At 37.3% G+C, this 24,829-nt stretch overlaps 2 protein-coding genes across 4 annotated transcripts in view; one reads left to right on the top strand and one right to left on the bottom strand.

The window, feature by feature from the left end:
* Positions 1-1,087, bottom strand: part of Abcc11 (ATP binding cassette subfamily C member 11) — a 61,530-nt gene extending 60,443 nt beyond the window's left edge. For all 3 annotated transcript variants that reach the window (XM_047528964.1, XM_047528963.1, XM_047528965.1), the window contains exon 1: positions 982-1,087. In XM_047528964.1, coding sequence (XP_047384920.1) covers positions 982-1,080 — 99 coding nt within the window. In that variant the 5' untranslated portion in view covers positions 1,081-1,087. The remainder of the gene's footprint in view (positions 1-981) is intronic.
* A 5,536-nt stretch (positions 1,088-6,623) lies between these two features.
* The window catches only part of Lonp2 (lon peptidase 2, peroxisomal), a 116,136-nt gene continuing 97,930 nt past the window's right edge, over positions 6,624-24,829 (top strand). The window contains exons 1-2 of the mRNA XM_047528661.1: positions 6,624-6,979; positions 14,644-14,878. Of these exons, the coding sequence (XP_047384617.1) occupies positions 6,747-6,979; positions 14,644-14,878 (468 nt within the window). The 5' untranslated portion in view covers positions 6,624-6,746. The remainder of the gene's footprint in view (positions 6,980-14,643; positions 14,879-24,829) is intronic.

Genomic DNA, 24,829 nt, shown 5'->3' with positions numbered 1-24,829 from the left:
AGGCATTTTCCATGTTATTGTTCCCTAGACAATATAATGGGAACAACCATTTGTATAGCACTCACATTGTATTAATAACCCACAGATGTATATATAATCTAGAGATGATTTAGTAAAAGTATACAGGAGGAGCTGGGGACAGTGGTGCATGCTTGTAATCCCAGCAACTCTGGAGGTTGAGGCAGGAAGATCACAATTTTGAGGACAGCCTCAGCAATTTAGTGGGACCCCCAACGACTTAGCAAGAATTCATATCAAAACAAAAATAAGATAAAAAGGACTAGGGATATAGTTCAGTGGTAGCATGCTCTGGATTCAATCTCTATACCAAAAAAGAAATAAATAAAAGTGCAACTTAGTTGATGAAAAAAGATCCAGGGTAGTGGCTATGTCAGTTAGGGAAAGTTGGGAAATGAGATACAGGGAAAACCAATAGATGCATATGATTGTCAAGGTTCTGGGTTTACTGTTGGTTACCCTATCAATTGTAAGTAAATACATAGAAAAATAGGTAGTAGATGATTGACAGATACATACAGAGATCAGGTAGGTAGGTAGATAGGTAGATAAGTAGATAGACATACACATGAACCATGAAGGTATGTATGACCAAGGATTATGATTTATCTATTGTGGAAGTCTAAGTTCCTTTGAAAAACTCAAGGGTAAATAAACATGGGATAGGCCGGGCACAGTGGCACATGGGATTACAGAATCCCAGCAGCTCAGGAAGCTGAGGCAGCAGGATGGCGAGTTCAAAGTCACTCTCAGCAAAGGCAAGGACTAAGCAACTCAGTGAGACCCTGTCTCTAAATAAAATACAAAATAGGGTTGGAGAGGTAGCTCAGTAATGGAGTGCCCCTGAATTCAATTCCCAGTACCAAAAAAAAAGGATAAAATTCTGTGACCTAATTTGTGATTTTTGAGCATATGCTGTCAACTCACATTCCTGGTATTTTGAAACCATGAAAATCTACTTACATAGCTAAGTCCTGAAACCACGTCATCACCTATGTCAATGCCAAGATTCACAAGGCCACCAGAGGAACTGGGAATCCAGTATGTCCTCTTCCTGGTCATTTTCAGTTGTTCTGCCAATTCTTTGTTTTCCAGCATCAGAGAATCTGAAAAGGCAACCGGTAGGAGCAACATAGACATAGTTTTGTGCAGCTGAGGGAGGGGCGAGATCCTGTTGAGAACATTTTGGGGTCATGCAATGGGGTAGACCCCATTATTGTCAGAGTGTCTGCTCATCCCCCTGCTGGGGATGTGCTTGAGCCTTCTTTTGCAATATCTACTCGGGGCCTCAGTTGCAGGTCACTTACGGAAACTCTCTCTAACCACCTTCAGCAACTTGCTATCAATTCTGCACCCTTAGCCCAAGTCAGTTGCCTCTGATCCATCAAAGACTAGTTCATAACACCATGTTTCTTTCCTTTTCCCAGTCTCTACGTGGACATTTGTTTGAATTATAATTGGTTCAGAATCTCCACAATCCACGGAGAGCCTCACCAGGACAGGGGTAGATGAATTTCTGGGGCTTGACTCATGTTGGAGCACAGCAAGTACTCAATAAATAAATGATGAATAGATGGAGAAACAAATGAAAGGAATATCATTTTGTCATTTACTGACTCTTGGTTTTCATAGACTCCAGAGGGAATCTGGGTGCAATTTAGGAAACTTAAATAATGAAAGCATTAAAGAAAACAACTAATATGCTTCTCATTTTTGCTTTTCTGAGTATGTGACTCATTCCCTGGTTAACTCAAGAGAAGGAATGATAATTAGGAATATTTTGTAAGATACAGGAAGACAAAGTGTACATCGGGGCCAGAGTCATCAGGGTACAATCTGTACAACACAGGACCCCTAAGTCAGAAAGGCCTCAAGGTTGGGCTTAATGCTCTGCTATTGCCATCTTGAAATTCTTAATCAATTTGAACAGGGAGCCCCATTTCTTCATTTTGCACCAGGCCCCCACGAATTCTATGGTTGGCTTGGGGTTCAGATTCTGCTTTTGACGTTTAAATATTGAATTGTGTTTCAAGTAAATAGATTACAACTCACCCACTGTTTTGGAAGAAGATTCTTTAAATTCCTTTACCCAACTCCTCCAGTCCCACTGCCTCTTACAAATCAGAAACAAATTTGGTAGACTCACTTTCTGGAATTCCTCCTGAGACCACACAAGATAGCCTTCCCAGCTATGGAACTGCACCATGAGGTGTATTTGCCAAATCACGATAGAATGTGGACCCTTCATGATGATGGGAAACAGAAGAGAGATGTTTTAGGTGAGAAGGTGCCACATACTTTGTTTGAACTCTGAGAAGAGGTCAATTTCCTGGCTGCAATGAACCAGCCTAGGATATACACACGTTAAAGTAAAATGGACATGATTCAATAGCATGAGACCCTGGGAGTAGGGTCATCCTATACTGTTTTGTTCACACACAGTGATTCCACTGGAATATATAAAGGGTGGAGGATGAAGGCAGCAAAACCCAGATTGCAAGTCATGCACCTTGGTAAGGTGCTGCATCAGCCATGTGCTGGTAACTACTATAATTAGCCTGTTTGCAATTGGTGAATGAATGTAGTTCCAACTTGAACACTGTTTGACATTTTGCTTTATTTTAAGGAGTAAGAGGAAAGTGAAATACCAAAAATATGTTAACTGGATTTTCACTCATTTGTCTAGAATCTGAGAGACTTTGCTGAATAGTTTTCAAATACTAAAAGAACATTCCTTTTGGTTGTGGGGAGGTGCACACCTGTGAGCCCAGATACTTACTTGGGAGGCTGAGACAGAAGGAGCCCAAGTTTGAGGTCAGCCCTGTCTCAAAATAAAATAAAAAGGGCTGGGGATGTAACTCAGTATAGAACACTTGCCTAGCATGTACAAGACTCTGGATTCAATCCCCAGTGCTGAGGGGGAGGGAAAAAATTACTTTAGTCCTCCTATTACAATGTAATAAGCTATAGATAATACACACTTGTAGTCTGCAATCTGCATCTATGTTTCTTTCTTAAGCCTAAGCAGTCAACAAATAATAAATGAAACCCTGATTTGTAACTCTTACCAATTTCTATGGTGTAAATGCCCTTACCACGGCTGATTTCACGATATTAACATAATTCCATGAATGCAAAGTTGGGAAAAGAAGTGCACTACAATATACTATTACCACCATAAAGACCATTGTGGTAAGAAATTTCAGAATAAATAGTAGTAAAATAATTAGGAGGTGATACGTTTTGAACATTACCTTTGTTTTTGCAGTGATTTGTTTAAATGTATATTTATACAATTTAAATTCTAATAATGTTTAGCAACTGGGCTCTCAAAATTCCTCAAATTTTGCTAGCTGGTTCCCATGAGCCAGTGTGAACAGTCTCCAGTGGACCACTGCTACATTCCTTTATTTTTTTATTTTTATTTTTATTGTTTATTTTTTGCTACATTCCTTTAAAAAAAAAAAGTGGTGACTTTTTCTAAATCCTCTTCCAATTAAGACATCTTTTTTCCAATTTACTCCTGAGTACTCCATATGCTAGTACTGCCTGTGTGTGCCAGTTAGCTTTCCTGAACCATGTAGTGTAAATGGGAACAAGAAGTAGCCAAAAGTCTGAGTGAACCCAGTGGATTATTCAAGCTGCAAACAACTGGGAATCATGGAAACAACTCAGAGGGGAGTGTGATGTCGGCAGAGGAAGGAAAGTGAGGCCCAGAAACTTTATGAAGACAACCAGGCAGAATGAGTCAAAGATCCTCTCCTGAAGACCTCAATGACAGCAGCACAGGAAATGACCTGCTGGATAAAATCATCTTCTGGGACACTGTGCCCAGGACCCCAACTCTTCCTCTGCCAGGCAAAAACTCTGAGACTGTGTCTTTCCTGAGCATTATTTAACAGAACTATTTAATTATGGGATCAAACAAGATCTTAAAATGGTAAGCCTCAATATTTATTTTACCCTCATTAGACAGTAAGTGGGCAATGCTGAGGAAGACCAAGTTCTTAGAAACCAAGCAAAGAAATTAGATTTTTCTCTCAATTTTCAATTGTGATATGATTTACCAACCTGGCTTATGTTTATTCACATACACTTATAAAGAGAAACAGTAAGGCTTTCACAGGTGTTACTCTTCCCTATATGAATTTGTTCAGGAAACTAACAGAAGGGAAAACTAAACTAAATAATATTTGAGAAAAGGTACACATGTGCAAAGGATGAGTTTTCAGAAGATGAATCAGTCATCTCAATACCACTGCAGCTTGGCCACAAATTAACTTGGGCCTTCTTCAAGTTCTACAAGGCCCACCTCTCCTCCTTGGACTGGTCAGAGGCATTTCCTGATCAGAGCTTCCTTTGGCAGTCCCTGAAAGTTTCCCTGGCCTCCCAACTTCCTCTCAGGAAGAAACTGGAGTTAAAGTTTAATTAGTGGCAAGACCATCACTGTAGTCAAGATGGAGACAGGGTCATGACTGGGAATAAACCAGAGAGGAAACAGATGCTTCCAGCCCTGTGTTCTTTCCATCCCAGGGGCAAAGGTCATGTTTACAAATTCAGTTTAGACATGAGCCATTTACTTATGGTGAAACACTTGCCAACAGGACAGCGGCCACTGGAACAAAGGTACCTGTGGCAAAAACATTCTAGAGGAACGGATTTATTTCCTTATTGTTCTTTCCATTATCCAGCCTGGCCTGGTGTCTAGGCCCGCAGGTACATCGGAGGGCAAGGAAAGTACCTAGGACAAGTGGGCAGAAGAACCTGCAAACCCGGATCTGAAGAAGTTTAAAGGATTAGACCTTGTTCCTCCTGTGCTATTAGCTTTCCCTGCTCTTAGTTTATTTCCTTCTGTAAGTTGCAATAGCTGCTGGAGTCCAGTGACCGTCCATTTGTTGAATGCTGAACCCCCACATTCCACTCCCTAGTTGTCTCCTTTGCTTCAGAAATTGAGAAGTTCCTTCCCATCTGAATCTTCACATTAGTTCTTGTTTGTTTGTTTGTTTTTGGTTTTTGCATTTTTTTTAACCCAGAGGTGCTTTACCACTGAGCTACATCCCCAAGTCCTTTCTATTTTTTATTTTACTTTTGTTACTAAGTTGCTGAGGCAGGCCTCAAACCAGAGATCCTCCTGCCTCAGCCTTCTGAGTTGCTGGCATTACAGGCATGTGCTGCTGTGCTTCGTTTCCATTAGTTCTAACTTTACCTGGAACAAATATTCTCCTCCCAGAACCTTGCAGAACTGGTTCTTTCCTTCCTTCCTTACTAAGTAAATAAATGAAAGAGGTTGGGATCATGCCAGAGAAAAAGCTTTAGGCAGGAGCTTCCAAATTCTTGCATCTTGTCTCCTCCAAAGCACCTAATAACCCAAACTTTTCCTTTCCCAAATTTGTAACAAACATAGAAATATGTAGTTCTGTCTGCCCTGCATCAGACTCAGCTGTCTATGGATCTGTCCCCTGACCAAGAGAAGCTTGAGGGTGGGAACAAGCTTTATTTTACTCCCTCTGCCCCTCTGCAATTAGCCCAGGGACTAGCACTATGCAGTCCCTCTACAAATGCATTGGCTTGAATGGGCTTTCAACTCCCTCCTGTATTCTGAGAGCATTTCTGAACTTCATATTTGGGGAAAATTTTCCCTTTGCAACCTACAGCCAATCAAAATCAAGTCTCAACATGAAGGAGCTCCCAGTGGCCAAATAGGAAAAAATTTAAGCAAAGAAATATAAGATATTATTGGATTGCAGCCCATAAAAATAAGCATTTTTGAGTCCATACTAACATATGGACTCAAGTAAGTAAATAATTGAGTAAGGTAAATCAACAGGAGAGAAGGGGCAGTTTTTTCTTACAGAATACCAATTAATAAATGTAGAATTATCACCTCACAAGATGCTTGATACTTATTATAAAAAGATAAATAGTGACTCATTGTGAAGAAATCGGGCAGATAACTTCTTCACTTAGTAATCAAAATTAAAATCACTATTAATAACTGTACTGTATCACAAGGCTGCAGTATCATTTCTAGGGTATTTGAACCCAAAATGCCTGTCATTGATCCAACCATGAGAAATATGAGATAAATCCAAATTGAGGAGACTTCTACAAAACAACTAATTTTAAAAGTATCATAGTTTTAAAAGATGATAAAATAAAATATGATAAAGCTAAGATTGAGGCATTTTCACAGTTTGGCCAAGACCTAGAAGACACCATGACAGTGAAGAGTGGGACTGTGCATTGAACCCTGAACCAGATCTAATTAAGGACAATACTGTGAAAACTGGCTCTATCAAACTGGTTTTGATAATGAACCGTGGTGAAGTAAGACGGTAACAGGAAACTAAGTGAAAGGTATGTGGAAATTCTTGGCTATAGTTTCAAAATCTTTTTGTAAATTTAAAGTCCATTCCAATAAAAACTTCAAAACATTTCTAGTGTTCACAAATCAACCCAATCATCTTTCCTAACACACTGTGAGCTAGATAGGCTAAGCTGAGGCTTTTTTTGTGCGCCTCTTCTAGCATATGTACGACATGCAAGCCTCACTCGGAATCTGCCAGCGGGGATTGCGCGAAGCGACGGCGTTTGAGCCTGGGGGCGGGCCGTAGCGCAGGGCCGGAAGCGACGGCGCGCTGTCGGCGGGGTTGGGTGGCTGCGGCGTACAGCGCGCAGAGCTGTCTGTCGCGTCCTTCTGACAGCTCCCAGTAGGAACGGCTGTCGCCATGTCATCGGTGAGCCCCATCCAGATCCCCAGCCGCCTCCCGCTGCTGCTGACCCACGAAGGCGTGCTGCTGCCCGGCTCCACTATACGCACCAGCGTGGACACGGCCCGCAACCTGCAGCTGGTGCGGAGCCGCCTGCTTAAGGGCACGTCGCTGCAGAGTACCATTCTGGGTGTCATCCCCAACACACCCGACCCCGCCAGCGACGCCCAGGACCTGCCGCCGCTGCACAGGTAGGCCGAGCAGCCTTGGCGGCAGCGGCGGACGGCGCGGCCTCGTCGCGGACCCGGGCCAGGGACAGGCTGGCCTCTGATCGCCTAGGCTCGACTCCGGGCGGCCTTTGCGGCTTGGTTCAGCCTCTTCAGCGCCCCCTTATGAAAAATGGGGCTGACAACCGCTCAGTGACCGTTAGTGAGATAATTCATGAAGTAGTGCCTGACACCTGTTGAAAACTCTACTATTAATTACCTGCCACTGTTGTAATTTGATTTGAAACCCTGTCGTCCCCTTCGGTCTCCGAAGTCAGTGCGCTTAACTTTCCAGGCCCCTCCTTTCTCCTTGGGTGTTCTCGCCCTTCTTTTTTCCCCACTTCCCATGCCCCTTCTCACTTCCCCACCACCTTTCTCCCTTCGTCTCTCATATTTGTCGTCTGAGACAGGTTTTCATTTTCTTAAACTGCATCACTCAGTCGTTAACTTTGGGTACTTTTCTTCTACACTTCATGCAATCCTTTCCTTCCTCTCCCAGAGGAAGGAAAGGGTTGCATGTTTTTTCCTTCTTAAAGGGCCTTTCCTGTTCACATTTTCCTTTATCTCTCTTTCTTGAACTTTATTAGCTTCTCACCTTTGCTTTATATATATATATATATATATATATATATATATATATATATGCCATATCCCCAGCCCTTCTTGTTTTTTATTTTGAAACAGGGTCCCACTAAGTTGCTTAGGGTCTTGCTACATTACTGAGGCTGGTTTTAAATTTACGATCCTCCTGCCTAGCCTCCTTGGCTCCTTGGGATTACAGATGTGGGCCATAGCGCCTGGCTCTTCTCTCATATTTTAACATTTTCCTTAAGACCCAGGCTTACCACTAGATTGCCCTGCACCATGGCCCTAGTTGTGTGACTGAGTGAAAGACTTAACCTATGTCTGTTTCTTCATCTGTAATTTGTAAACTAATAGCATCTGTCTCTTGGATTATGAATATTAGTTTAAATCATATGTGTGTACTGCTTTTGTACCATGATAGATGGATACCTATGGTGTCCAGTACTGTACAGTGCATGTGGCTAGAGATCACTTCGTCAGAGTTTGCCAGGACTGTCTGAATATTAGCACTGAAAATCTTGTTATAGGGAGCCCCTTAGTCCCAGGCAGATCAGGGTGGTCAGTCACCCTAAATGTGCTCTGAGTATTCATTACACACCAGATTTGAAGAATCTTGCATGAAAATGTTTTGTTTATTAATAAATATTATATAGATTAAATGTTGGAATGGCAGTACTTTGACCATTGGAGGTCGGATTAAATGTTAATATTTTACCTATTTTTACTTCATACTGTGGCTTCTAAAATCACATGTGTCATACATGTTTTTATTGGATGATGCTGGTTTATAGTATACTTTGAACAAACTTCTTCAAACTCACCTCCCTGATTCCTACCTCCCTTTTTAACTGTACTTGAGGTGTTTTTCCAGTTTGGACATTCACCTTCCCTTGTTTGTTTCTTTGTTTGTTTGTTTTGGGGGGGTACCAGGGATTGAACTCAGGGGCACTCAACCACTGAGCCACATCTCCGGCCCTATTTTGTATTTTATTTAGAGACAGGGTCTCACTGAGTTGCCTAGCACCTCACTGTTGCTTAGGCTGACTTTGAACTTGAGATCCTCCTGCCTCAGCCTCCTGAGCTGCTAGGATTATAAGTATACGCCACCATGCTCAGCACCTTCCCTTGTATTTATCCTTATTTTCAATTAAGGGTTCCTGACTGAATGGATATTTTAGAGGTTTAAAATGTCTTATTTTTACCCCAAATCTTGGGACTGTGGATTGTTTAGAGGAAAGTCCATAGCTTTTTTTCAGATTCCCCAAGGAGATTGGTACCTCCTTAAAACAACAACAAAAACCAAAACAAAAAAAAACAAAAACCCTACAACAGCCCAATATTAGTTCACATTGTAAAAGTCCTGCCTTTTGTCAACAATGAAAAATATTTGGCTCCATTTGATCTTCTTTGATTATTGCCCAGATAGAATTCAAATAGAATTGGACATTTTTCAAGTTTCATTACTCCTTTAAAATTTTTTTTAGTTTTAGATTAATTATCTTAGTTTTGTTTTGTTTTTCATTTCTTTTTCTTTTTTGGTACCAGGATTAAACCCAGAGTTGCTTACCACCAAGCCACGTCCCCAGTTCTTTTTATTTATTTTTTAAGAGAGGGTCTTGCTAAGTTGCTGAGGCTGGCTTTGAACTTGTGATTTTCTTGCCTCAGCCTCCCATGTTGCTGGGATTACAGGCATGTACCAACATGCCCACCTCAATACTCTGACAAATTGTATTGGATGCCGGTTTCCCTATGTATGACCTCACTCCTTAAACCTATGCTTATTTCTGCCATTTTTTTTTTTTTTTTTTTTTTTTTTTTTGCCTTCTGTGCCCAGACACTTGGCTGCTTGTTGAGGCAAGAGTGCATATAATTAGATTTTTTTTTTGTTTTATTTCTGCTACATATATGTGTTGGTTACCCATGGATACACTGAATTTCACAAATGAAGTTAGTCATATTTTAGATTTGAGTGACTATTTGGTGATATTATTATGGCAGTTTTGGGGCATTTTTAAATTTCTTTTAGGTAAATCCTTCCAAAACAACACAAACTAGATTCTGTCTGGAAATAATTGCTAATATTTAGATAATGTCAGCAGCTTGGGAGGCTGAGGCAGAATCACAAATTCCAGGTCAGGCCCAGTAACTTAGCCAGGCTCTAAGCAACTTAGTGAGACTCTTGTCTCAAAATAAAAAATAAAATAAAAAGGACTGGCGATGTGGCTCAGTGCTTGAGCACCCTTGGGTTCAATCTCCTGTCCAAAAAAAGAAAAAATTTAGATAATGTGTAATCTGATCCTTGAAGTTTATATGTTGTTTTTGTTTTAAATGACTAGTAGTGTTAAAATTTAATCATTTAAGTTAGAAAACAGACAAAAATTAATCATTTAAATTAGAAAACAGACAATGAAAGGTATGTAGAATTTCAGCATTGTAAGAACCCACCAAACCATCTAGTTATCTTAGAAATATTATTTGATATTTGAAAAATCTTTGTAGAAAGATTACGCCATATTCCCTGGTCATACATTCCAAAGTCTTTTTTTCTTCTGTAGTGCTGGGATTGAATCCAGGAGTGCTTTGCCATTGAATTACATGCCCTCCCCACCGCCCGCCTTTTTCTTGTTCTTTTGCAATCCTTTTTTGAATTTTTTTATTTTAAGACAGGGTCTTGCTAAATGGCCCAGGCTATCCTCAATCTTGCAATCCTCCTGCATCAGCCTCCCAAATTGCTAGGATTAAAGGCATGCATCACCGTGCCCTGTGTCTTTTTTCTTTATTGTGACTTTCCAAAACTTTTAACTTAAAAAATAAAGCTTCATAGCATAAACCGAGTTATCTAGCACTAGTCTGTTTCTACACACACACACACAAACACACAAACCTGTCCTTCCCAGTTACCTGTTTATCCAGATGGTACACTAGAGAAGAGGTGAAGGGCTCTGCTCCTGCCTCTTGTTTCCCTCACACCATCCAGGGCACTGACTTCAGTCATCAAGGAGCAGAAGTAATTTGCTCCCCCGTGTTGCTTTCTACAGGATGTCACCTTCCCAGTGACGTTGCCTTTGCCATGTCAAGCAGCACATTCCCCTTCTGCATGTTAGTATGAAGCCTGTTGCCTGACAGGAGCCTTTTTAAGGAAGAGCTTTGCATTTTCCCTGCAGGGCAGAACTCGGCACTGAAGTTGGCTCCCATGCTACCTCAGGATGCCCTGTATTTCTTTACCTAACTGTATTTTTAGTGACTCCTGAATTACTCATTGTTTTCTTTGTGAAAATGGATAATAATTGAGCAGTACCTGTATCCTTTCAGGCATTTCAAGATGGTCATCCACTCTTTTGACTTTACATTCTTCAGGTCCATGTTTTTGTTTCCTCATAATACTGATCCTTCAATCCCTGTTTGTTTGTTGACTTTCTTAGTCCTCTGTGAGACCCTTAATCAGTTTCTTTGGTATTTGTCTAATATAATATAAATACTTTATATGTAGCAGATGCATGGTTCCATAATTAGGATTAATTCTTTATCCATACATTATTATTTTTCTGTCTATTAGCATTCTTAGCCATTTAAAATTTTATCTGATAATAATAATATTTTAAAATTGAACCTTTTATATTAGCAAGTATGCAATGGATAGTTCTACTTAGGATTTCCTTTATTTCTCTTAAGGAAGATCTATCTATAAGTGGCACTTTTCAAACTCAGAAGTAGGGTTTTAAAAAATGGTGAGAACCAAAAATCCTCCAGCAACATAAACCTCTTCTAGTTTTTAGAACTAGAAGGAATGTTCTAGTAGACTCTTATCTTCTAAGGCATTATTATTAGTTCAAAAAGATAAGTATAGTGTAACACCAAAGCAAAACTAATGTTTCAGTGACTCTTTCCCAGAAATGTACAACTTTTCTTTTGTTTCCAGAGCTTTGGTAGAAGTGCTTTTCTTCATTAAGTGCTTTCTAGTATCTTAGCTTTTTGGAAGCTATGTTGATATTTATTTTTATACTTATTGGTACAAGTTTGTATTATTCATTATAGTAAGAAAAGGGTAAAATTTGTCATAAAGTCTAATTCAGGAACTCTGTTGCTATTAAATATCCTTGTAAATGCATAATTAACTTGTTTTTCTCATTTTAAAATCTCATGTTACTCATTTTTAATAAGGACCTAGATAGAGCAGCCTGCTTTGTAGCGGCAAAAATAATACTTATGGAAGCCCTTTGTAACTGCAAAGCACTCTAAATCTGTATGCTAGTGGTATTCTTATCCCCAAAATGGATAGTTTTAGATGTGGATTCACATTGTCTCAATATGAGCAGAACTGAATTAGCCTTGTTACAGAAAGTTCTTGGAAGATTCCAAGAAAAATACAGGACTTTAAAGTAAAATAAAAACAAAAAACATTATGGAGGAAGGAGGGACTGTATAGAGGGATAAGAGGGGTGGGAGAGGTGGGGGGAGGAGAAAAAAAATAACAGAATGAATCAAAAACTATTACCCTAGGTAAATGTATGATTACAAAAACGGTATGCCTCTACTTCATGTACTGAGAAACAAGATGTATCCCATTTGTTTACAATAAAAATGAATTAAAAAAAAACAAAGCCACATGCTTGATATATAGCTTATATATTTACATGATCTCCTCATATTGGAAAACCACTTTTTTCAAGTGGTAGTTTTTAGATTTTCCCATTACTATAGTTGTGGTTTTTAAAATATTTTTGAAATTATTTAAACCAGTTTCCAAATTACACAAACCATATCCCTTTAGTCAGATTTTATGAGGACTAAAATATTGTAATATTTTATACTCTGTGAAGGTACATTCCAATTAGGAGTTTCAAAAATTCTTTGAACTATAGCAATATCAGCATGCTTAGGGTGTATGTAGATTTAGTGCAGAGCCACTACCTAAAGGGAAAGACACCACTTATTTGGATTTATAAATTTGGATCTGTTATCAGGTACAACCTGATCTGTTACCAAATATGACCTACATTGAACAGGTATGATAGAAATACTGTTTTTGGTCATACCTGATAATGCACATATTATAATAAAAGAGCAAGAATATTTAGGTGACTAATTTGATATAAAGTCTTATCTATCATAAAAGGAAATTACATTAATTGAATATTTTGTTGGCTTACCTATTTTTATATATAAAGCCTAGAGCCAAATAGACAGTATAACTTGTCTAAAATAACACTAACATGATCATTTTTCACTGTGCCTTTCACCAAAAGATACTGTTTCTAATTATGTGTAATTTCACAGGTCATATTTTTCTTTAAAAGGTGTATATTTTATTCAACTACACGTGCTTTCAAGTAAAACCCAATTACATTTAAAACCTTTTTCTCACTAGGAAGAGAGGTATACAGTGTAAATCCAGCTTAATCTCATTTCAGTTTAGAACATCTTCCTTTCCCTATTAGCAAAAATATTTTATTAGCTTTGTAAGAAAACTATTTATTTACTTATTTTTGTGGTACTGGGGATCAAACCCAGGGTCTTGCACATAATAGGCAAGCACTCTATTTCGGAACCACATCCTTAGCCCAGAAAACTTACTTTTCATGTCATTGTTTATCAGTGACATAGACCAAATAATAAAATTTATCTCCAAGGATTTGGCTCATCTCCCCCTTTCTGGTCTCTTATTGGTTCTACTTTGTAAACCCCTCAAGGCAGGGATTTGGTTTCTGGTTGCAGATGTATAGAAACATAACTGTGAACTCTTTCAGCTTGTAGCAAACATTGCTGAATATCTGAATTGGTCTCTCATCAATTTAGTCATTGCTAACATAGGCACTCTGAGTTGATTTTTAGAAAATGAGAATTACAACCTATTGATTAGTCACTGGAAGAAAGTAGCAAAACATGAATAAATCAAAATAATATATGTCAAATTGTGTCAAGTTTTTTAAAGTCTGATTTTCTCCCTCTGTGTCCAATTATCTTCCTAATTATTTGACTTAAGTTATTGTTAAAATCAGTTTTTACCCCTTTACATGTGACATGACTGTAAAAATGTTGAGGAAGGGACAGTTTAAAATAAGCTGAGTGCCACAGGAAACCAAAATTACAAAATCCATAAAATGAATAATTTATAAGTATTTATTTAGGAGTGAGCAAATTCACTGAAGTGTTCGTATACTATATGTGTATGTAACTAACAGGTGAAGTATTTTAATATTATTTTCCCAGACCTATAATCACTTTTAGTTTCTTTTCTGAAATTGCCACCTTTCTTATGTCTGAGGAGAGAAAATATTTTAATTTGGGATTCAGAAGCATCTTCTGAATGTTTGTCTTTATATTTTATATAATTTTGGCTTAGTTTGATACTTTCTGTGAATTAAGTTTACATATAACTTGGTCAGAGTTGTATGTTCTGATAAGGAGCTAAGACTTAAATAAGACTTTTGCAGCTATTATTAGGTGAGGTGATTGCCTGTTAGAACTAGGTTAATACTTTCTTGAAATCTCAGTGTTCAACTTTCCTCAATTCATGACGTGGTGTGGTCTATAATATTTAGCCCCCACATTTAGAAATTTAGGACTAAGGACATATGTATTAATTCCCAGAGTGTGATAGTTTGTAATAAGATAGATGTGTAGAAATTCTATAGATTGATTATGTAAGATAATTGGACATCAAAACTGATATTAGAATGGACATTTCTTACATTGGTTTATGCTGTTTGTATTTAATTCTATTTAAAATGTTAATGTATATTCTGGTATTCTAGTTGGCACTATTAGTTTAAGCTATATAATTGTCAACTACTCTTACTCTTAGATTTTTGTGCTTAAATAATCCAGATGTGAGGGAATTCCTGCATAATTTTTAGAAGTGGTGCCAATTGTAGTTTGTATGCTTTGCCCCAGAGCTTAGGTAGTGACTTAATAGACCACATACTGGATGCTGAAATTCATTTGCACTTCTGATGTTCTTTTTATTTTTTAAAATGAATTTCTCAGAAAATCTGACACTTTTGGAAGTGAGTTTCTGTTTTTCATAGTGAATATTTGTCATACTGATGTTTTATGTTTTTCAGGATTGGAACAGCTGCACTGGCGGTTCAGGTTGTGGGCAGTAACTGGCCCAAGCCCCACTATACTTTGCTGATTACAGGCCTGTGCCGGTTCCAGATTGTCCAGGTCTTAAAAGAGAAGCCATATCCTGTTGCTGAAGTGGAACAGCTGGATCGGCTAGAGGAATTTCCCAATACCTGCAAAACCAGGGAGGAGCTAGGAGAACTGTCAGAACAGTTTTACAAATATGCAGTACAAGTAAGTGACTTTTATTATTTTCCTTAAAAACTTTTTTTCTTTTATTTCTTTTCTCTTTTAAGATACGATCAATCTATTAAATGCTGAAGTTTTAAGGCAGCATACTTTTAAATGATTTCATATTTTATATCCCAGTTTGCTTCTGTCTGGGGCTGTACCTAAATCATTCCAAGACATTAGCAAACCCCTTCAAAAGTTTTTCTAGAATATTTCACTAGAGCTCTCTTTATAACTTTAGTATCTCTAAACCAGATAGTTATTAAACCTAAATATTTAATGCTAAAATACCACACAAAATATTCAAACATATCACTAAAATATCTAGGTACCAAATTATAAAAGTATTGCTTCAGAAGTGTAAATCACACTGTCTTTCAGTAACTGGAAGAATAAACCTAAGGTGAACTGATTTCAAGTTTGGTTAAAACCTTGACTAACTAGCATGCTGAAAGGGAGGAATATATCAAGTATACATTAAATATTGGGTTCATTAATTCTAGATTTTTAAGTTTTTGTTTAACTTTAGGTAAAATAGAAACCTCTTATTCCAACACTTAATGAATTATATCATAAAATTATATTACAGAATATAGTCTTTTACTTTTCTATTGATAAAATCCATTGACTACAACTGGATTTAAGAGGACCAGGTAGTACCTACATCTTGATTTTAAACACCATTGACCACTGAAAAGTGTGTGGGGCAAGTCTTCCTAGCCTATGTTTTTTGTATCTAATGTGTCTTTTGATGTGACACCCTCCTAGCATGGTGAACAACAGAAAAATAAATTTGGAACTGTAATTTCTATGGGAGCTAAAAGAAAGAATATATTCTGAAAAAAGAAACTTCAGTTTCAGAACCAGAATATATGAATATACTATTTAAGAATTTAGAGAGAGGGAAATAGAATTTCTCTTTCTTTTCCCTGGTGAGGGTTCCTGGATCTTTGTATTTCTGTTGGACACAGCTTGGACATAGCTTTATAACTTTTTTCACCTTGCTTTAACTTCTCTCTACTTTGATCTACAGAAACTTTTTAAACATTTGTAAGACCAGTAAGAAATTTTTAAGTACTTGTATAAATGTTATTGACTTGGGATATCAATTTTATTATTTTTCTTTTTAGACCTTAAGATGATTTATAATTATGCTTCTCTTTCATCCCTTTGGACATCCATTTCTATATCCTTTATCAATATACTGCTTTATGTGCCTCCCAATTGATTACTTCCCATTTTCTTCTTCTTTTTTTTAATTATTGGTGTATTATAATTATTTTATTTTTTGAACCCAGAGTCTCTTAACCTCTGATCCACATCCCAGTCCTTTTCAATATTTTATTTGGAGACAGGCTATTGCTGAGTTGCTTGGGGCCTCTAAGCTTTGAACTCTTGATCCTCCCGTCTCAGCCTCTCAAGCCACTGGGATTACAAGTGGGTGCTACCATGCCTGGCTATAATTTTGTTTACTAGTTGAATTCATTGTGGTCTATTCATACATACGCATAGATTGGTCTACTTCATTTCCCCATATCTCCCTTTCCCGCCCATCCTCCTGATCCTCCTTTTTAACTCTACTGTTCTCTCTCCTATTTTCTTAAGGTTTATTTTCTTACCCTTTTCTCTTTAGCTTCTGCATATGACAGAAAACATACAACCCTTCACTTTTTGAGCCTTGCTTCCCTCTCTAGCATGTTTTCCAGTTCTGTTCATTTTTCTGCAAATGACAATTTCATTTTTCTTTTTGGTTAAGTAAAACTCCATTGTTTATAGATACCATATTTTCTTTATTCATTCACATGTTGACAGACACCTAGATTGGTTGGATAACTTGGTTATTGTGCGATAAATGTGGGTGTGCATGTTTTGCTGTAGTATGCTGACTTTAATTCTTTTGGATAAATTCCAAGGAGTAGTATAGCTATGTCATAAGGTGGTTCCATTCCTAGTCTTTTTTTCTTTATGTAATTTAATTTAATTTATTTATTTATTTATGTGGTATTGAGGATCAAACTCAGTGCCTCTCTTGTGTTGGACAAGCGCTGTACCACTGAGCCCCACCCCATATCCCCATTCTTAGTCTTTTAAGGAACCTCTATATTGATATCCATGGTGGTTGTACTAATTTATAATCCCATATAACACATATATGTTATATGTTACACATATAACAATGTGTAAGTGTTCCTTTTCCCTTGTATCCTCACCAGATTTATTACTTTTTGTGTTCTTAATGATTAAGATTCTTAATGATTAATGATTAGCATTCTAACCAGATTAAGATGAAATCTCAGTGTAGTTTTGATTTGTATTTCCCTGATTGCTAAAGATGTTGAATATTTTTTCATATATATGTTGGATCATAGCATCTGCAAATAGTGAAAATTTAACTTCTTCCATTGCTATTTGTATCCTTTTTATTTCCTTCTCTTGCCTAATTGCTCTGGCTAACATTTCAAGTACTGTATTGAATAAGCATGAGGAAAGTAGTTGACATCCTTGTCTTGTTCCTGGTTTTAAAGGAAATGCTTTCAGTTTTTTCCCATTTGATACAATTTTACCTTTGGGTTTTTCATATAGAACCTTTATGATATCAAGGCAAATTCTTTCTATTCCTAATTTCTTTGTTGTTTTTGACATGAATGGGTGTTGTATTTTGTCAAAGGCTTTTTCTGCATCTTTTGAGATGATCATGTATTTTTGTCCTTTATTTTATTTGTTTATTTTTTTTAAATAACTGAGGATGGAATCCATTGCCTTACACATGCTAGGCAAGTGCTCTGCCACTGAGCTACAGACCCAACCTGTATTTTTGTCTTCGATTCTGTTTATGTGATGAATTATATTTATTGATTTACATATGTTGAACCATCCTTGTATCCCTGGGATGAAACCAACTTGGTCATAATGTACAGTCTTCCTAATACATTTTTGAATATGAATTACTAATATTTTTAAAAGTATTCTTGCATCTATGTTCATCAGAGTATTGGTCTGTAGTTTTCTTTCCATGTTATATCCTTATCTAGTTTTGGTATCAGGGTATTACTAACTTCATAGAATGAATTTGGGAGTGCCCCCACCCCTTTCTGTTTCATGGAATAATAGGAGGAGCATTGACATTAGTTCTTCTTTAAAGGTCTGATAGACTTCAACTGGGAATTCATCTGGTTCTCATTGTTGTTTAGGTTTCCTAAATCTTCTTGGTTCAGTTTTGGTAGAAGCTTATCTATTTCTTCTAAATTTTCCAATTCATTCAAATATAAATTTTCAAAAAGTTGTGCTTAATGATCTTTGGATTTCCATGATATCCGTGGTGATATCTCCTGTTTTACTTCTAATTTTATTAATTTTGGTCTTCTGTCTTTCTTTTGGTTAGTTTGGCTAAGGGTTTATCAGCCTTGTTTATTTTTTCAAGGAACCAACTCCTCGTTTCATTAATCCTTTGTATTATTTTTTAGTCTTTATTAATTTCACCACTGATCTTATTTTCTTTCTTTTATTGATTTTGGAACTGTTTTATTCTTATTTTTCTAGGACCTTGAGATACATATCAGGTAGTTTATTTGGGATCTTTCTGATTTTTTTTAATGTTGGCACTTAGAGCTGTAAACTTTCCTCACAAAACCACATTCACAGTGTAAAATGCAGCTCAGCTCGGGACCTGTGGTAGCTCCAGCCCCTCCAACGGAACTGGCGCTCCGTACACCTGGTCTCAGTTGCAGCTCAACAATAGCTCCCAGAAATCCACGACAGACACAGGACCTCACGCAAGAGACTTTATTATGCTGACGACTAGCGCATCCGCTCTGGAGTTGGAAAAGAAGGGAAAGAGAAAGATGGCGTGGACACTTCTCCCAGATATTGGAATCTCCCGGGCTGGAAGGAACCAATAGCGGAGGAGAATACTTGCAAGCTGACTGATGAACCAATAGCTAGCTAGCATGTTCAGACTGACAAGCTAGGATGTAATGTGGGAAGCAGGAAATGGCCATAGTGTAGGCCGGAAATTCCTACAATGTAAGGTGTGGGCAGAGCAACTTTCAGACTGGCAAGTTAGGTTGTGGTGCAACGGAAGGGGCTGGAGATCCGCTTTGTATTACACACAGTGTCCCAGAGATTCTATGTTGTATCTTTATTCTTGTTTGATTATAGGATTTTTTTAAAATTGTTTCTTCTGTTTAGTTATACATGACAGAAGAATGCATTTTGATCCACAAATGGAGTAAAACTTTTCATTTATCTGTACAGGATGTAGAGACATACCATTTGTCTAATCATACATGTACATAGGGTAATGATGTTTGTCTCATCCACCATCTTTTCTTCTCCCTACCCCCTCCCCTCCCCTCATTTCCCTCTGCACAATCCATTGTTCCTCCATTCTTCCTTTACCCCATCCCCACACCTGTTATATATCAGCATCCACTTACCAGAGAAAACATTCAGCCTTTTTTTGGGGGGGGATTGGCTTATTTCATTTAGTATAATATTCTCCAATTCCATCCATTTGCCTGCAAATGCCATAATTTTATTATTCTTTATGGCTTAGTAGTAGTCCATTTTGTATATATACCACAGTTTTTAAATCCATTCGTCTGTTGAAGGGCATCTAGTTTGGTTTCACAAACTAGTTATTGTGAATTGAGCTACTATAAACATTGATGTGGCTGCATCACTGTAGTATTCTGATTTTAAGTCCTTTGGGTATAAACTAAGGAGCGGGATAGCTGGGTCAAATGATGGGTTCATTCCAAGTTTTCTGAGGTGATTCTAGGAATTTTAAAACTTCTTCCTTTATTTCCTTTGTGACCCATTCATCATTCAAAAGGCTATTGTTCTGTCTTCATGTGTTTAATTTCTGTGGTTTTTCTTGCTGTTAATTTCTAATTTCCATTATGATCTGATAAGATGCAAGGGGTTCTTTTGATTTTTTTTTTTTTTTTGCATTTGCTAAGACTTGATCTATTTTGGAAAAAGTTACATGAGTATCTGAGAAAGAAGTGAATTTGGCTGTAGTTGGATGAAATATTCGATTGGATGTCTGTAAGGTCCTTCAGTTTATCATATTTTTTATGTGCAAAGAGTATATACTGGTTTTACGTCTGAATAAACTATCTAATGGTGAGAGATATTTTGAAATCACCTAGTATTTTTGTATTGGGGCTTGTCATATCAAGTAGTGATTTTTTTTTTCTTCCTGTAATTAGGTGCACTGACAGTTGAGGCATAAATATTTACTATACTTATACCTTCTAGTTAAATTTTTCCCTTTACCAGTATGAGTGACCTTCTTTGTCTCTTCTGATTAATTTTAACTTGAAGTTTGCTTAGTTGGATATAAGACCAGCTACTTCTTCTTGCTTTTGGTCTCTCTATTTGCACTGAATATCTTTGTCTATCCTTTTACTTTCAGCCTGTGGCTGTCTTGCTTGTAAGATGAGTCTCTTACAAACAACATATAGTTGCATCTTTTTTTTTTGGGGGGGGGTTGGGGAGGTACCAGGGATTGAACCCCAAAGTGCTTAACTACTGAGCCACATCCCCAGCCCTGTTTATTTTTTATTTTGAGACAAGGTCTTGCTAAGTTGCTTAGGGCCTTGCTAAGTTGGTGAGGCTGTCTTTGAATTTGTGATCCTCCTGCCTCAGTCTCCTGAGCTGCTACTATTACAGGCATGTGCCACCATGCTTGGCTGGGTCTTATGGATCGCTCTGCCAATCCATGTTGTTTAATTGGAGAGCTGAGACCATTTACATTGAGTGTTACTATAGAGAGACTTATTACTTCCTGCCATTTTGATTTATTTCTAATGTTTAATTCAGTTCTAATTCTCATTTGCTTAGCTACTTTTCTAATGCGATTTTTCCATTGAGTGCTGAAGTTTGTTTTTAACTTTTGTGTATAGTATTTCTTCAAGTATTTTCTGTAGTTCTGGCTTAGTAGTCATGACTTATTATATTCTTATCTTAAGAGACTTTATTTCTTCAATTCTGAAGGGTAGCTTTGCTGGATATAGCAATCTTGGTTGGTAGGGAATTTTTTTTTTGTTTTGTTTTGTTTTTTTGTTTTTGTTTTTCCTATCAGGACTTGTAATACATTCTTCCAAACCCTACTGAATTTTACAATCTCTTATGAGAAATTCTGATTGACTTACCTCTAAGTGTTACTTGATGTTTTCCTTGTTCTAGGTTAGGTATTTTTTTCCATACTTTTTTATTGGTGCATTATAGTTGTACTTATGTACAGTGGGGTTTGTTGTTACATATTAGTATATGCACACAATATAACTATATTTTAATTATAATGTGTAGTGGAGAGATTCTTTTTTAATCTTATCTAATTGGGGTTATGAATGTTTCCTGTATCTGGGTGTTCATAATATTCCCAAGGTTTAGAGATTTTTCTGAAATTATTTTACTGAAGAGGTTATCCAGGCCCTTAGGTTGGGTCTTGGATCCTTCTTGAGTTTCAGTAATTCTTAGGTTTGGTCTCTTAATATTGTCCCAGATTTCTTGCATATTCTGATCTTATTTCCTTATTTTCCTTTCTTTATTGCTGACTGAGTTTTCAAGTTAATATACACTTTGTCTTCAGTACCTGAAATAATGTCTTCTATGTGATCCAATATATTGGTGGAACTGTTAACGAATTTTTTATTTGATTTATTGAGTCTTTCATTTCCAGGATTTCTGTTTGGTTCTTTTTCAGAATATCTGTTTATTGAAATACTCCTTCAGTTTCTGTATTTTCTTAGTTCATTCCTTAGATGTTTTAGTTCATTGATCATTTTAACCATCAGCTTTTTAAATTCTTTGTGATTTCATCCACCTCAGTGTCTGTATTCAGTGATTAGGGGTTATAGATTTTTGGAGGTGTCTTTTTGGCCTGCTCATTCATGTTATCTGAGTCTGTTGAGATGGATTCCTCTTCCTTTATGTTAGGGTTCTTTAGTGAGTAGTTATTTTGTAATAATAATCCCTGGACTGGGGATATATCTTAACTTCAGCACATCCGATCAGTGTAACCAAAGTGTTAATTTCAACCACCAGTACCTTTTAAAAGGAAAGAACAACCTCTAGTAGCAGTAGTAATTTAAGAGTAAACCATACATCAATATATACTATACAAGCTATTATTACTGTTCACTACAACTTTATTGATGAAAGAGGAATGTGGGTAAGATATTGATTTAGAACAGGCAGAGAAGATTAAGCATTAATGATAGTGTATTAAATTGCATTGGAAGAAGGAATAAGAAAATTTAAAAAAACAGAACAAAAAGATGAAAACAGAGAAAAGAAAAAAGGGTAAGGAAGGGCAGGGAGTCAGAAGTTAAACTGAATATAAAGGACAAAGGAGAGGGCAAAGGAATAAGATGGAAAGAAGGAAAGAGATATCCAGAAAGGATCCAGTTGACAAAATACAAAATATGGGGAGACACTAGGAATCATCAAGTAGTTGATGCCATATTTGTCCTTTAGGAATTCTTTTTTTTTTTTTCTCTCTCTCTCTCTCTCACTGAGATTTTTGAAATGGAGGTCTTTCTTTCTAGGATTTTGATTTTAGAATCTCCTAAGAGGAAGCTTCTGAGGGGCAGGTATCCTGGTGCTTGTTCTCAACTCTGACCCAGTGGAACTTGTTAGGGGAGTCTTTATGCTGATCTCCACCCTTTCCTTTCCTGTCTGCCTTTGTCGTATCTGTTCCAAGAGCCTAGGTGTGTGTGCTGGGGGAAGGTGGGTGGGATGCATCAGCCTACCCATAATCCCTTATGGGCTTGAGGGAGGGGGTCACCACCCTCTCTCTGACCCTGATTAGTCTCAGTCCCCTCCCACCCCTGCACCCTCTCCTGTCTATCATGCTACTTCTCCCAGAGCTCAGACCAGCAATTTCAAATTTACATGCCCTTTGCTTTTCTCTCCCCTGCATGGCTGGAGCTGTAGTGGTCCTGAGTTTTTCATTGGTGTTGTAGTCTCTCCTCTGTGCCCAGACTGAGTTGCAGCATAGGCACTCAGTGAAGAGTAGAGCCTAAGTGGCTCATTGGTCTTGGGTATTCAGACACAGTTGTACCAAGGAACCAGTCTAAAAAGAAAAGAAAGAAGAAGGAAAAGGGAAAAAATAGAATTCAATACAAAAGTGAAGGCCAACTACAGGGATTTTGGTTCACAACTTGATGAGACGGAATAGTTTTTTTAAACTATTGTGGCTTCCCCCTTTTAACCATCTCCACTGGATTGGAGGGAACCTCCATGCAGGTTCAGCTATTTCTGAGCTTATTTTCTGTTCAGAATGTGACTGCTGGACATTGGCATCTGCTTTTCTTAGATTTGGTAGGAGAAATTCTTTCATCCCTTTGGAAGGGAGTTTCCCCTCCCCCACTTGAACCACCACTCAGCAGACCCTTTGTCATGTGTTGCTTTCATTAATACTTTCTATTCTAGAAACTGATATTTTTGGTTTTCACCTGTTTGCTTGCTAGCTCTGGTGAAGACTGGCCTGCCTACTAGCATTTTCCCAGTGTTCCTATCTCTGTTTGCAGCTGTAGAATAGCTATTTTAATTCACTCTTGGGGCACCCCCACCATATTATGGATTTCTCTGTCTTCGAGCTCCCTCACTTTTCTTCCATTTTAGTGTATCCTGCTCACTGATCCTTTTTTTCTTTTTTTCTTCAAAACAGAAGAAACAAACAAAAGCAGAAACAGTTTGGAGTATGCCTTTTCCTTGAGTAAGACTTTAATGGCCATTGGTTCAAGTTTAAATTTCTTAGTATAATGTTAAGGCCCTTTTCAATTTGTCTTAGGCCTGTCTATCTTGCCGTAACTCTAGTTACTCCATTGAGTTCCATAGTTCTAGCCACACTGAATATCAAAGAGCCTTACATCCTATTATTTCATGTTTCTGTGATTATACCTTTTGTTCTCTGCTGTGAGTTCTCCTGATGTATGCTTTCCCAATGCCTGTAGGCTACTAGTGTTCCTTTCTCTGTGCCTTCTCAGTCCATTATACATATTTTTTAATATAATGCTTTTCATATTATATTGAAATTTATCTTATGGATGTTTGTTTGCCTTACCAAACTTGAATTCACCACTTCTTTGACTATCTTATTCTAAGAAGCTTTAACTGTTCTATTCTGAATAGTATATTATATCTGGCAAATAATTTCTACTCAGTAAGACTTAGGAAATGGTTTAAACTGTTTTATTTTCTTAGAATGAATTCCTAGGAACACAGGTCTTAAGACTTTATTATCTACTTTTTCTACCTAAACATTTTCATCATAATTATACTTTCATTACTTTGATTCTAGGCAAGTAATGAATAAGTCTCTAAATTACAGTGTTTTTAAGACTGTTTGATTACTACCAGACTATGAAATCTTACTAGAGTTGGCTAAGTGAGAATTTGGTTCCTTGTTTGTGAATTAGTCAGTATGAACCAAGTTTTTCTATGTTAATTCCAAAATTTCAGTCACATAGCATAAGGTGTGTTTCTTCCTTAAGCTTCATGCTTAAAACTAGTAGGTGTGGCGATCCACCTGTTGGAGTTGCTTAGGGACCACAGTGGGTTAGACATTCATCTCAAAACATGCTTCCCTTATTGCTGATGCAGAAAAAGGAAATGTGTCTAATTCCTGGATGGCTTGTAATGCTTCTTCCCAGAAGGAATTTTTGTATCCCACACATATTTTCAAGGATCTACCTGAGACTCATAGCCATATCTATATTTAAAGGAAATGAGAAAGAATCCTATGGGTACCCAGAAACGAAGGGGAATCTTTATCACTATCACTAATAGATATCACAGTTATGAAACCTTATCCTGAGTTTAATTTAAGGTTATATAGTGGAAATTTTTTCCCCCTAAAAATCATTCAGTCAGTGATCATATTCGAGTTTATCCAGATGTTATGTTAAAAATCATTATGGCAGCCAGGAATGGTGGTGCACG

This window comes from Sciurus carolinensis, chromosome 16, assembly GCF_902686445.1.
Source record: "Sciurus carolinensis chromosome 16, mSciCar1.2, whole genome shotgun sequence".
In the NCBI taxonomy this organism is placed as follows: domain Eukaryota; kingdom Metazoa; phylum Chordata; class Mammalia; order Rodentia; family Sciuridae; genus Sciurus; species Sciurus carolinensis.
Note: the sequence above shows the minus strand (reverse complement) of the source record. Positions and strands in the feature narration are given on the sequence as shown.